General features: G+C 40.8%; 1 protein-coding gene across 1 annotated transcript in view; it reads left to right on the plus strand.

Moving 5' to 3' along the window:
* LOC109922779 (ephrin type-B receptor 2) overlaps positions 1-15,077 on the plus strand; it is a 383,441-nt gene that overhangs the window by 49,596 nt on the left and 318,768 nt on the right. Inside the window, exon 2 of the mRNA XM_048614910.1 lies at positions 9,246-9,310. Within this exon, the coding sequence (XP_048470867.1) occupies positions 9,246-9,310 (65 nt within the window). The remainder of the gene's footprint in view (positions 1-9,245; positions 9,311-15,077) is intronic.

Consider the following 15,077-nt stretch of genomic DNA (forward strand, 5'->3'; position numbering starts at 1 on the left):
TTTGGCCTGACTAACGTCTGGGCAAGACTGCAGGATGTCAATTTAATATTCCATTCAAAAGTCATTATCTCCAATAAAAGTAGAATTCCTCTGGTTCAGCGTTAGATCTGTTATTTTATGACAAATAATTTTCTGTTCTTAATCAGTGAAACGGCACTGACAATTGCAGATTGAGTGCTTTTGTGGGGCTTTGCAGCAGGAAGTAAGAGTAAGTGATAAGGAGCAGTGATTATTTACTGGAAAGACTGATAAAACCAGTTTCATTCTCCTGCTGCACACGTTGACAATAAGATCGTCGCTACTGCTGCACTTTCTGTTGGAATAATTTAACCAACTCACCTGGGTCTATTTACACTCAAAATTGTTGACTTTTGTAACCTGGGCTGGCACCAGTGTTGAGACGGCATTTCCATTGGGATGTATGCCTTCACATTAATTAATATGTATAATTAACAGTGTCTACAGCCTGCACTCTCTGATTCCTTATTCCAGAGTCTCTTGTGCAGTAGCTAATTAACATATCCCAATGAAAGCATAAAATGCATTCGATTTCAAATCAGAAACAAGCAGATTTTTTTAAATGATGTAAAGCCTCCTTTCACCGGTTTGTTTTGTGGGCTCCACAGGCGATTCAGCCCTTCCACTTTCAATTTCAACATTTTCCCTTCCTTTCCTGCAAACCAGTGATGAAGTGAATTCAGAAGTGCATTTGTAGACGATATAAGTTACTTTAAGTGATATTAATGAAACAATGTCAATGTAGTTACCTCAAAAATTTTCAAAACTGCATTAATAAACTGTTCTGGTGATCAGGCAAGATGAAAAGTCAGTGGGAGGGGGCTTGTGTGGAGCGGAAACACCTCCAGTTGAGCTGAATGGCCTGATTCTACTGTAAATTCTATGTAAAGTTTACTGACTGCTGACATTCTGCTTTGGCGAACAGAGTTGGTGTTTCTACATTTGAGAAAGAATTCCCACTGATTTGTTGGATTGTACCTCATACTTTCCCCCAGTTGGTTTCTTCTTTCCGGATCTTCTCTTGGTGCCTGCTGAAGGTGATTTATCCCCTTTAAACTCTAATTACATAGTTTACATTGGGAAATGCTGAGGATATCTTCAGTAAGACCTGAGCTCCAATAACACCTTGCTTAAAATAACCACCACGAATGAATAACTAAAATTGGAAATGAGCAGATAGTGCCTGTAGAATGTATTACTTTTAAAAACTAATGTGACCATTTGGCTTCAGAGGAAGGGAACATTGTGTGTGGTTGGTGACCTGAATACTTTGGTCTAAGCTGTGTTAGATTCTGTGCTCCCCTGACAGCTTTAGAAGCTCCTGTTTAAATCCTACTCCCAGTGAGTATGAGTTCAAAATGGAAAATTGTCATATTCTCATCATTTGTTGTCATTAATTAGACAACCTCATGCTGAGAGGCCATAAGAACATTATGTATTGAATAGTAATATTGTATTACAGACCGACTTCTAAAGATTGGAGCATAATTCACGGCTAAGGCATGCAACACAAATCTGTCAACTTGAACTTAAAACTCATGAAAGTTGGTTGAGAAGAGGTAGAGGGTTTTGCAGAATGTCCAGAGAGCTGGTAAGGTATAGCTTAATGAGGAGAAGTAAAATGGTGGTAAAATGCTTTGGAGCATTTTATGGTTGTGAAGCTACTATGTACAGGAGAGATGTGAACACATTGGAGAAAGTGCAGAAGCAGTTTCCAAGAATGGATCAGGGATAAGGAACTGCAGTTATGAAGATCATTTGAAGAAGTTGGGACTGTTCTCCTTGGAGAGAAAAAGATGAAGAGGAGATAGGGAAAAAATGTTCCTGCTTGTAAAATATATTTAAAAAATGAGAGTATAGATTTAAAGTAATGCGCAACTTCTCTAACACGCCCTTCCTCGATATGATTATTTTGTTCAATATTTCACACTACTTCTCTTGAATTACTACGTCACATCATCCCTTTCCTTTGTGAATTCGGAGACAAAAGAAATCAATTTAAATTCTTCCCATATCTTCTGCATCTTCACACAAATTCTTTCTTCATCTCTGATAGGTCCCACTTTTTCCTTTTGCTCTTTATATATTGGTGAAACATCTTTGGGTTTCCCTTTATCTTGATTGCTAATATTTTTCAAGCCCTTTCTTTAATCTCCATGTTTCCATTTTTACTTGATCTGTGTACTTTCTATACTCCTCTAGGATATCAGCAATATTGATTTTTTGTGACTATCATAAGCTTTCTTTTTCTATTTCATCTCCCTTGTATTTTTCTAGACAACCATGGTGGGTCTAGATTTGGCAGTACCATTCTTATTTTTGGAAAGGACATGTCTGGTTTGAGCCCCAAGGATCATACTTTTTGATGCCTTCCACTGGTTTACCACTGATTTACCTTTTAGCAGCCCTGTCCAGTCTACCTCAGCTAAATCATTTCTCAGTTTTGTAAAATTTGTCTTCTCCCAGTTAAAAACTTTTACTCCTGACTTATCTCTGTCCTTTTCCATAATAATACAAAATCTAACTAAATTGTGGTCACTATCGACAAAATGGTCACCCACTGCCACTTTACACACTTGCCTATCTTCATTTTCCAAAACCAAATCCAGAATTGTATCTTCTCCTGTTGGACTTGTCACATATGCTTAAAAAAATTCTGGGAGACAGCACATGAATTTTTCACCTTCAGTGCGCCTCATTTTTTTTAAAACCCAGTTGATATTGGGATAGTTAAAGTGTCATGTGATTATTGCCCTCATATTCCTACAGGCAAAAATTTGTGTACATATATGTGTTCTTCTATCTCCCTCCAAAAACGTGGGCATCTGTAACATACTCCTGTTTGCATTACTGCCCTTTTCTTATTCCTAAACTCAACCCATAAAGCCTCATTTGTTAAGCCATTTAGTATATCATCCCTTCTCACAATGGTAATTGATTCTTTAACCAACACTGCTACCCTCCTCCCTCCTTTTTTTTGTGACTCACTCTATCCTGCCTGAAAACTCTACATCCAGGGATATTGAGCCATCAATACTGCCCCTCCTTTAGGCAGGTTTCTGTTATAGCAATGACATCATGCTACTAGTCAATGCATGCCCCTAATTAATTGCTTTTGTTTGTAACACTCCTTGTATTGAATTATAAACAGCTCAACCCCATCAATTTCCTTTGCTAGATACTTTTTAATCCTTCTTTTATCTTTCTGAGTGGATGACTACGTCACTAACTAATGTTCTACCTCCAGTTTCCCGATCTAAATCTGACCTATCTAAGTCTACACTTTAGTTCCTTTGCCTGAGGCTTGGTGACCATCAGGCTAAATTCACCACCAGTCATCTCTCTATAATGACAAAGAGCAGTCCTATGGCCCTTTGGGACTATGGTGACTTTATCTTTACCTACGTTACATCTGTTGTAAGCAACACTTACAAACACCATGCTTTATGGAATCAGAAGTATGTATTCAGATAAGTAACAATTTATAGCAACCTTTCGTTGCTACCTTGGCCCACCAAATATGCTTTCCACACTATGAATCATTTTATTACGCTGTAAAGATCTGCGTTTCAACTAGCCAGAAAATGCTGATGTGTATACATTCTGCCTAATGAACAGATCATCACCACACACATCGATTATTTATAAACACATTACATAACATTAGCTCCTTCAATGAAGCGCCAATCTATTCCAGCAATTAGCATTTTGTACAACACCTAATGTATCTCATTATTGGTGTAATTATAGTTCTGTAACAGACTGCACATTACGGGGTGTTGTTTACTGCAGCTGAGACAGAGATTAATAACTACTTTGCTAAATTTTTGTTTGTTATTTCCTTAATGTCAAGTTACAAGTACACAGAATTCACGCTAGTGCCAGCCCATAGGCCTGTTTACGTGCAAACATGCAGGCTCCCTGAGTGGAATAGTTTGTGTTGGGGTGTATTTCCCCTTGTGCTCTATTATGTGATTCATGTGGGCATCAATTATATATACTGGGTTGTCTAGATTTAGTCAGCTGTAGGTGTGCACAGTTGCCAAAGCTGCAAATAAACATTCCTGGGGCACCGGTCGCTGCGTATGCCTAATTGGTTTGAATAAATGCATTTCGGATATATTTAGTTCAGGGCTACGTTTGCCCTTGGACTTCTTATATTGATCCTGGAGCAAGTGATAGGCTTCCCAGTCCCCACAAACAAGATAAACTAGGCCCGAAACGTCAGCCTTCCTGCTCCTCTGATGCTGCTTGGCCTGCTGTGTTCATCCAGCTCTACACCTTGTTATCTAAGATAAACAACCATTCAGATTGCTCAGCACTGTCAAACAAATTCACATTATGCAATCAGCCTTACATTTACTAAACTTAAATTATAACTTGATGGAACTGGGCAAGTAAACCAAACAAGGCACTCTATAGGATAATCTTAATGACCTGCTGAGCCTGAGGGAGAGATTGTGACCTTTGCATTTTCTGGATTTTAAGAGCTCTGCTGAAATAAGCTCTATTATTACAATTTATATGAATGATTCCGATCAGGGGACCAAAGGTATGGTAGCTAAATTTACTGATGACGTAAAGATGGACAGAACAGTGAGCTGTGAAAAGGATATAAAGAGGCTGTAAAGAGATATAGATAGATGAAGTGAGTGGGCAAAGATCTGGAGTTTAATGTGGTCAAGTGTGACATTGTCCATTTTTGCAGGAAGAATAAGAAGTGGGTTTCCTCTGGGCGTTCCGGTTTCCTCCCACAGTCCAAAAATATGCAGGATAGGTGGATTGGCCATGCTAAATTGCCCATAGTGTTCAGGGATGTGTAGATTAGGTGGGTTATAGGGGGATGGGTCTGGGTGGGATGCTCTGAAGGTCGGTGTGGACTTTTGTTGGGCCGAAGGGCCTGTTTCCACACTGTAGGGATTCTATGATGAAATAGGAACAGGAGTAGGCCATGTAGGCTTACTAGGCCATTCAACAAGATCATGGCTGATCTTTTTGTAGATTCAGCTCCATTTACCCACTTGTTCACCCTAACCCATAATTCCTTTACTGTTGAAAAATCTATCTATCTTTGCCTTAAAAACATTCAGTGAGGTAGCCTCAACTGCTCACTGGACAAGGAATTCCACAATGCTTTGGGAGAAAAAGTTCCTCCGCAACTCAGTCCTAAAACTGCGCCCCCTTATTTTGAGGCTATGCCCCCTAGTTCTAGTTTCACCCGCCAGTAGAAACAACCTCCCTGCTTCTATCTTATCTATTCCCTTCATAATTTTATGTGTTTCCATAAGTTCCCCTCTCATTCTTCTAAATTCAGTAAGTATAGTCCCACTCTACTCAATCTCTCCTCATATGCCAACCCTCTCATCTCCAGAATCAACCTAGAGAACCTCCTCTGCATCCCTTCCAATGCCAGTACATCCTTTCTCAAGTATAATATGGAGATGCCAGCGTTGGACTGGGGTGGACAAGGTCAGAAATCACACGACACCAGGTTATAGCCCAACAGGTTTATTTAAAAACACAAGCTTTCGGAGCCTCGCTCCTTCTTCAGGTGTTAGTGAGAGAGGAAGTATCAGACACAGAATTTTTGAGTAAAAGATCAAAGGGTCATACCACTGATGAGGATCTAATAAACAAACCTAAGATGATGTGAAATCTTTAATCAGTTAGAAGGTTTTAATTGATTAATATGTATATGTAAATCACTGAATTCCTTTGAAGTCACTGTCCTGAGAAAACTCAAGGTTTTATCAGTGTAAAGAAGACGTGACATTTTAGGTCAGACAATGCATGTTCGGTGTGAGACTTTGTTTAGAATCTGTTTGTGTTTTGATTTAAAGTAAGACCGGTTTTGTTTCTAAAGTTTTATAAGTTTCTATGTTGGGCAAACAAAGTGTAGACTGCCTCGCAGAACGTCTACGTTCTGTCCGCAAAAAAGACCTTGAGCTTCCAGTTGCCTTCCACTTTAATATACCACCCTGTTCCCTGGCCAACATCTCTGTTTCAGGCTCAGGCTTACTGCAGTGTTCCAGTGAAGCTCAGTGCAAGCTGGAAGAACAACACCTCATTTTCCGCTTGGGGAACGTGCAGTCCTCTGGACTCAATATCAAGTTCAATAATTTTAGGGCCTAAACTCTGCCATATCCTAGCCCCCTTTCCCACACACCAGGCCTTGTTTTCACATAGTCTGCCATTACACACTACCTATTGTTAGTCACTAACAGTCTCCATTAACAGCTATTCACTCTCCTAGCCAGATTGTTATCAACTCCTTTGTCTTTCCAACTGCTCTTCTCTCTCTTTGGACTATATCCCCACCTATTATTTACTCCTTACCACACCACCCTCCCCGCTACCCTATCTTCTCCAATAAACCGACATTTTCCTAGCTACCATCGATCTGAGGAAAGGCCACCAGACCTGAAATGTTAACTCTGATTTTTCTTCACAGATGCTGCCAGACTTACTGAGCTTTTCCAGCAACTTCTGTTTTTGTTCCTGATTTATAGCATCCTCAGTGTTTTTTAAAGGCACACAATTAATATGCTGACTTTTTCACATGTCCTTATTAATGCCTGATATTTTTCTCCATCCTATGGTATAGTTACTGTCAGGTGTCCTATAGACTACTCCCACCAGTGTCATCTTCCCCTTGTTAATTCTTAGCACACCTATATGGATTCCATAGGTTCTGATAGAAAATAATTTCTTGCTATCATATTTATTCAATCCTATGCTAATAAAGCTACACCACCACCTTCTCCTTTCAGCCTGTCCTCTCAACTGTCATATGCATCTGAATATTTAGTTTAGACATCTTTCATGTTTCCATATCACTGTAAGATCATATCTATTCATCTCTACTTGTGCTGTTGATTCAGTTATTTTGTTCTGAATACTACATGCATTCAAGAACCATTAATTTTCCTTTTTTTAAACCATTTTTCTCCCCTTTGACCCTATTTGCTGCCCTGTTTCTGTGTTTGTACATTCTGTCCATTCCCATCGACTCTGGTCATCGTTGTCCAAATGCTAACCCTGCAATGCTGCCATATTCCTCTGCATTGTAAGCCAATATTTCCTTTCTTACAATCCCTTACCACTCCTAATTAGTTTAAAACCCTCCATCAGCCCTAGTTATTCAATTCACCAGGAAACTTCTCCCAGTGCAGTTCAAGCGAAGCCCTTCCCTTCAAAGAACCTCCCTCACCAGGCCATGCCTAAATGTGGCACAGTGGAGAGATAGTGGTGGGGAACAAGGAAATGCTGAGGAACTGAATAATTACTTCACGTCAGTCTTCACGGTGAAGACATGAGTAACATCCCAAAACTTCAAGAGAGTCAGGGGGCAGAGCTGAGTATGGTGGCCATCACCAAGGAGAAGGTGCTAGTAAAACTGACTGGCAGGAAGGTGGACAAATCACCTGGACCAGATGGACTGCACCCCATATTTATAAAGGAGATAGCTGAAGAGATAGTGGAAGTGTTAGTGGTGATCTTTCAGGAATCAGTAGAGTCAGGTAGGGTCCCGGAGGACTGGAAAATGGCTAACGTGACAGAGATAGTAGGAACTGCCGATGCTGGAGTATGAGATAACAAGGTATAGAGCTGGATGAACACAGCAGACTAGGCAGCATCAGAGGAGCAGGAAAGCTGACGTTTCGGGTCTGAAGAAGGGTCCAGGCTAACGTGACACCCATGTTTAAACAGGAATTAAGGCAAAAGACAGAAAATTACAGGCCGATTAGCCTAACCTCAGTCGTGGGTAAGATTTTGGAGTCCATTATAAAGGATGAGATTGCTGAATATTTGGAAGTATATAGTAAAATAGGGCAAAGACAGCATGGTTTCATCAAGGGGAGGTCATGCCTGACAAATCTGCAAGAATTCTTTGACGAAGTAACGAGCAGGGTAGACCAAGGAGAGCCAATGAATGTTGTCTATCTGGACTTCAAGAAGGCCTTTGATAAGGTGCCACACAGGAGGCTGCTGAGTTATGACCAAGTGAAAAAGGGTGAATCAGTTCCTTTGTTCTCAACCTCTTTGATGAGCTGCATTAAATGTTTAAGTTGTTTTCTAGCACAGCCCTATACCTCCTTCCAATTAAAGTGTAATTAACTATTTCACCAGAAACAAAAGGGATCAATTACAGTATTTTCTTGAGTGAAAGAAAGAGCATTTTTATTATTTGCTAACCGCAAGAAAAATAGTAGATAAGACATCAAACACATGCACGTATGCAAACGCAGGTCCAAAGTTAAAATTGTGCAGTGTCCAAAGCAAGAGGAAAATAAAAGCAACTGTGTTTAAAAGTCATTCAGATGGTCTTGAAGTGTTAGGTTTGAACCTGAGACCATGGTTGGTTTGGGATATCCTGGATCATCTGCAGATGTGAATATTGCAGACATCTTTAAATTCTTTGTGTTCAAATGTTTCTTCTGTTTGTTGGAGACAGTAAGGACAGCAGATGCTGGAAGCTAGAGTAAATAAATGTGGAGCTGGAAAAGCACAGCAAGTCAGACAGCATCCGAGGAGCAGGAAAGTCAACATTTCAGGCCGAAACACTTCTTCAGGACTGGGGAGGACATGGGGAGCCCAGAAATAAATAGGGAGAGGCGGGTAGGGATGGTGTGAGGGTAGGAAAGGGAGAGGAAAGATTCTGAAGCTGGTGAAGTCAATATTCAGGCCATTGGGCTGTAAGCTCCCAAGGCGAAATATGAGGTGTTGTTCCTCCAGTTTACGTTTGGCCTCACTCTGACAGTGGAGGAGGCCAGCCTTGGGGGGTGGAATGCTGTTTAGAGGGTCAGTTGTGGACTCGATGGGCTGAATAGCTTTATTTGATTTGCTATTGTCACATGTACAGAATTACAGTGAAGAGTATTGATTTGCATGCCAGAGAGATTATGAGAGATTATGCTGAATAGTACACTAACTTGTGAGAGATTAGGGAGTGCAATAGGTGAGACATTAGGGTGAGTATCTCACAAATAGATGAGAATTTGTGGTGATTATTGCACTGTAATAGGCACATTGTTTGCTAGCTTGTGGCGAGTGATGGAAGCAGCAGTTAACGTTCCAAGCAGTCTTCATTGACCCTGACGAAACAAAATATAACATTCTAAGTCTGTAATAAGTGTAGTAGTTTATCTTTGTGAATGCTGCAAGACTGTAAACAATGACCAGCTGCCCAGTTACTCAAGTTAATTGGTTTTCCTCATTTTGCACAGAAACCCTGATGGATTCAACAACAGCAACAGCTGAGCTGGGTTGGACAGCGCATCCTCCTTCTGGAGTGAGTATCCTCTTCACATTAAAGTTTTGTTTTGACAGCAAGAAAATTGTGATCGTGAAGCGCTTTATTTAACATCAGTGGTAATAATAACAGAAAGTGCTGGAGAAACTCAGCGGGTTTGGCAGCATTTTGGAGAAATTCCAAAGAGGAGTTAGGTCAGACTCAAAATACTAACTCTTGTTTCTTTCTTCACGGATGCAATTTTATTTCAGATCGCCAGCCTCCACTGTGTTTTGCTTTTATTTTAAAATTGTAGAATTAGTTATAGGTTACAGCAAAGAGGGATGTATGAAAAGCAGAAAAGAATAGATAATGGGAAAAAAATATCCAGGCCATGTTTGCAAGGGGCTGATCTGATATTCAGCTTCTTAATATTTGGTGATGCACAATCTTGAGATGTTCACAAATGTTGTCATTGCTGGACCTCCCCATGGCACAGGAAGTTGGTGGTGGGCAGTGCAGATGGTAACTGATGGTAACTGATGGTTCTGTTAAGTAATAAACAAGAGTAGGGGGAGCTGGAGAGAATGTAAAGAAACAGATGGTTGGGGAGGGTTTTGGGGGAGAAGGAATGGGAGGGATTGTTGACCATTACCGGTCAGCTGTAGCTCAGTTTTGTCAGCCCTTCATTCTGTGCTGTGCTTCCACAAATTTTTTGGAGAGCCATCTAAAATATATTATGTCTCCTTATAGAAAGTTAAAGCTGAAGCCCCCTCATAGAGTTTGTGATGCTGTTTTCACACTGCTTTTATAACTTGCCTATAATGTAATTGCCTATAAGATGTTTTCCATGCATGGAACCTTTTATCTGTAATTATTCATATTATAGATTAATAGAGAAAGATACGTTTCTTACAGAAAAGAAATACTGCAGATGTTGTAAATCTGAAATAAAAACAGAAAATGGTGAAAATATTTGGCAGATTAGGCAGTGCGTATGGGGAGAGAAACAATGTTTTAAGTCAATAACCCCTTCATCAGGTACTTTTTTTGTTGACTATCCCTTCCCAAATAATTTTCCTCCATTCCGTGAGATCATAAAATAAGTTTGCCTGTTCTTTCAGACATGTTTGAAATGGGCCTTTCCCCATTTGAGTGTCTTAGCTCAGGATCAAAGTGTCACAAAATGTACTCAGGATGAAAACTGCCCAATCCTGTTAATTAGGATTTGTGTTTGCAACTGTCAGTGCTGATTGAAGTGTGTCTTCTTTAGTTAGGATTAATACCTTGATGGCGGTCTATTACATTTCCACCTGATGTAAGTCAGTGTTACTTGAGATAACTGCCTAGGAATCCAAGCAGCTCTACTCAAGGCACTCTTAAGGCCTCATTTTATTGCAACTTTTAATCAAGGTGGATTTTGATGAACATGTACACCAAATCCTTGATGTCACACAACAGCCTCATCATTGACATCAGAACAGATGGGCTACAATATTACACACTAATGACTCACTTTGTGTATTTAGAGATAACAAGGTGTAGAGCTGAATGAACACAGCAGGCCAGGCAGCATCAGAGGAGCAGGAAAGCTGACGTTTCAAGTCTGGACCCTTCTTCAGATAGGGTTTTCTGAAGAAGGGTCCAGACCCAAAACATCAACTTTCCTGCTCCTCTGATGCTACCTGGCCTACTGTGTTCATCCAGCTCTACACCTTGTTATCTCAGGCTCCAGCATTGGCAGTTCCTACTGTCTCTCACTTTGTGTGTTTGATGCTGTCTAAAAATATTTAAAGGGACTGCACATTAAAAGGAATTGCCCATGACCTTGAAGGAAATGATTACTGGATACTTTGAAACTTACGTACTTTGGGGTTTGCAAAGTCACAGAAGCACAGACTTTGATTTGAATTCTGGGTGTGGAGGAATGTGGCACACTCACTCACTGCTTTAGAAATTAGCTTTGGGCTGTTTTAGAATTCTAGACCTCATTTTAATCCAGCAGCTAAAATCCTGCATACCAGTCCAATATTGAGCAATATTGTTTCACTGGGACACATCAGGAAAGCCAAACAATGGGTGGCATGATGGCTCAGTGGTTAGCACTACTGCCTGATGGCGCCAGAAACCTGGGTTCGATTCCAGCCTCGGGCAACTGTCTGTGTGAAGTTTGCACATTCTCCCTATGTCTGTGTGGGTTTCCACCAGGTGCTCTAATTTCCTCCTATAGTCCAAAAATGTGCAAGTTATTTGGATTTACCATACTAAATTGTCCATAATGTTCTGGGATGTGTAGGTTAGGTCTGTTAGCTTTGGGAAATATAGGGTTAGGGGATGGGCCTGGGTGGGATGGCCTTCAGAAGGTCTGTGTGGACTTGTTGGGCCAAATGGCCTGTTTCCACACTGTGAGAATTCTATGATGATACCTGTTTGGGCCTCTTCTAACTTTGACTGCTCTCTCTATACTCATTTCCTGGTGAAAAAGCCAGAATGGATTCCTGTCTTAGGCTACCAACTGGGTTCCGAGGAGGTGTTCCAGTGTCCAATTTCACATGAAAAGTGGATCCTGCTAGCATCACTGATCTGGGTAACTGGACACAAATTTAATGTGGGAAGGTACACAGAATTAAATATTCAGGTGACATTTTCCAAGCTTGAAGCAGAATTCAACTATAGACCCTAAAGACAAGGGCTGTCAGCAGTTATATCTTTCAAGCATGCCTACATGATTTAGGGTACATCTCATTGCCTCCTGTGAATTGTTGCCCTAATGCAGATATAACTATGCTCAGTTGCCAGTTAGGAATTTGGGAGAACTCCTGATTCACTTCAAGTAAGAGATGTTTTCAGACACACCTCTGGAGTAGGTAGAATTTGAACCTCTGGCCCAGATATAGGAATATTACCAGTGTGTCACAAGAACCCTTGAAATGTGTCTGCTTGGTTCAGTTGGTACCATATCTTCAGAAATTCCATGTGTTCAGGTATGCTGTAACACACATCTGGGACAGCTGGCACTCAAACAAGGGATCTTCTGGCCCCGAGTTAGGAGCACTACACTGCACCACTAGATGCCCCTTTTCAACAATATGCAATGTTGTCCTTTAGTTATATTTAATGACTCAGCAATCGAAACACAAGATGCTGCAAATACCCAATAGGAGGTCAACATCAGTTGTGAATGCAGGTGTGTCATCAGAATGGCTTTTTGTAAGGTTGGTTTCTGAAATCTTATTTTATCCCTTCTCCACACAGCTCCACTCTGGCCTGCCAGCCGCTTCCATCATTATCTAGTTTTGTTTTACATCATGTGGAATATTTTGTTTGCTTTAAGCAACTTCCTCAGTGACCAAGCCTCCCAACCACTTCCTCTAATAATACCAATATCACTTTAAAAATGTTCCATATTTAAGAATCACCAGTATATTCTTTTGATTAATGCCTGAATGTTGAGCCGCAGGGAGAATTGAAATGCGGATAGCTAATCACTCTTCATGAGTCAAATAAGTAAATAACTGTCTGCTAGAGACTCCTTAAAGTCTCCATTTAATTTAAAGTTCCCTACCAATTACAGTGCTTTGCCAAATTTTTACAGACAGATAACAGGAATCTACTGTGACATGTGCAGTTCTGTTAAATGGAACTCAGATTAAAAAGCGTAGAGCAGCAGGGGATGCATGGCTTGAGAAATGATTTCCCACAGCCCCCAACAGCCTTAATTAAATCAGAGTGGTAGTGTTTTGGAACTGCAAGCACTTACTGCATTTTCATTAACTAATCCATATCTGCGGTTAACATTAATCTATATTTAGTGTTTGCTGCTGTTTAAATTTGATTGAATTGCTGATAATATCATTACATCTCTGTGATAACTTTCTGGTTACACTAGCTTTCATCATGTCCATGTTGTGTAATAGGGAACCAATAGCTTCTCCAATCCTACAATCCTCTGAGACTTTTTTGCTGTTCCAATTTTGGCTACTTGTCATCTCCAGTTCACTTGGCCCTCTGTGGGCATGGCTTCAAATGCCTGGGATGTAAGCTCTGAAATTGCCTTCATAAACGTTTCTGATGCTTCACCAATGTTTTACATTTCAATCTATATTGTCAACATTGGAATTGCCTCTGTACACTTTTCACATCACTGGGAATCCCTGCAGAAAATTCCCATCACTGAGAATCCCAGCAGAAAATTCCCATCATTGGGAATTCCAGTAAGAAACACTCAACTCTGGGAATCCAAACAGGACTCTCCATCGCTACAGATCCCAACACTAATTTCCCATCGCTTGGAATCCCAGCAGGAAACTCTCATCCCTTGGAATTCCAGCAGGAATCTCCCATCACTAAGCATTCTAGCAGGATGCTCCTATTACGGCAAATTCCATTACTGTGCATTCCAGAAGGAATCACTTGTAATCCCAACAGGAAATTCTCATTACTGGGAATCACAAAAGGAAACTCCCATCACTGGGAACTGCAGTGGGAACCTTCCATCACTGGGAATTCCAGCATGAAAGCTAACTAGAGTCATAGAGTCCCTACAATGTAGAAACAGGCCATTCGGCCCAACAATTCCACACGGCCCCTCCGAAGAGCATCCCACCCAGACCCATTCCCTTAACCCTGAACTTCCCCATGTCTAACCTACGTAACCTAAACATCCTCGGACACTATGGGCAATTTAACATAGCCAATTCACCTACCCTGCGTATCTTTGGACTGTGGGAGGATACCGGAGCTCCCGGAGGAAACCTATGCAGACACTGGGAGAATGTGCAAACTGCACACAAACAGTCACCCGAGTGTGTAATCAAACCCGGATCCCTGGTGCTATGAGGCAGCAGTGCTATTACACATTCTCAGACACTGTTGCAACCTCCAAACCCAAACAACTGAAGTGTTTGGGAACTCTTTCCTGGGTCTTCTCTCAATCTTTTCTGATCCATTGCCAAATGAAGAAGATAATTCCATGCAAAGACTGCCCTCTGACCCTGAGGTACTTGATGATGGATCCTATTAGTGAACTAGATTGGTTTTGCCCCAACAATTGACAATGGATTCGTAGTCATCATTAGATCCTAATTCTGGACTTTTATTGACTTTAAATTCCACCATCTGCCATGGCGGCATTCAAACATGGATCCCCAGAATATTACCTGAGTCTCTGGATTAACAGTCCAGCGATAATACCACTAGGCTATCGCCTCTGCTTGTCCTGAGAAGGTTCACTCGGCTGATACCAGATATGGAGGGACTGCCTAATGAGAGGTTGAGTAGGCTGAGCCTGTACTCATTGGAATATAGATGAATGAGAGATGACTTCATTGAGCCATATAAGGTTCTTAGCAAGCTTGACAGGATAGATGTGGAAAGGCTGTCTTCTCTTGTAAGAGAGTCCAGGATCAGAGATCATAATCTCAGAGTAAGGGCCATGGTAGACAGGAGAGCATGAAACCACTTTGTCTGTCTTTCACATCTTGGGATAACTCAAAGGATGTGAAACAACAGTCAATTTAGACTCCTTATCAGGGGAGAAAACAAAAAGATGAAAGAAGAGAACCTTGCAGTAAACTTCACTTTTATTTTACAATATTAACTGTTACTTGTGAATGACAAATAAATTACACATTGCCTTGCGCATTCACCTTGCACATTGACTTTGTGCAGTTATCAAGTGGATGGTATCTTCTTGCTGGCTAGTAAGATAACATTCCAGACAGATTTAAAATTCTCCTTCATAATTCAAAAGTGTTATCATTTTGAACAAAATAAATATATTAATACAGTGTAGAGCTGGATGAACACAGCAGGCCAAGCAGCATCA

Source organism: Rhincodon typus, chromosome 31, assembly GCF_021869965.1.
Source record: "Rhincodon typus isolate 14 chromosome 31, sRhiTyp1.1, whole genome shotgun sequence".
NCBI classification, from domain to species: Eukaryota; Metazoa; Chordata; class Chondrichthyes; order Orectolobiformes; family Rhincodontidae; genus Rhincodon; species Rhincodon typus.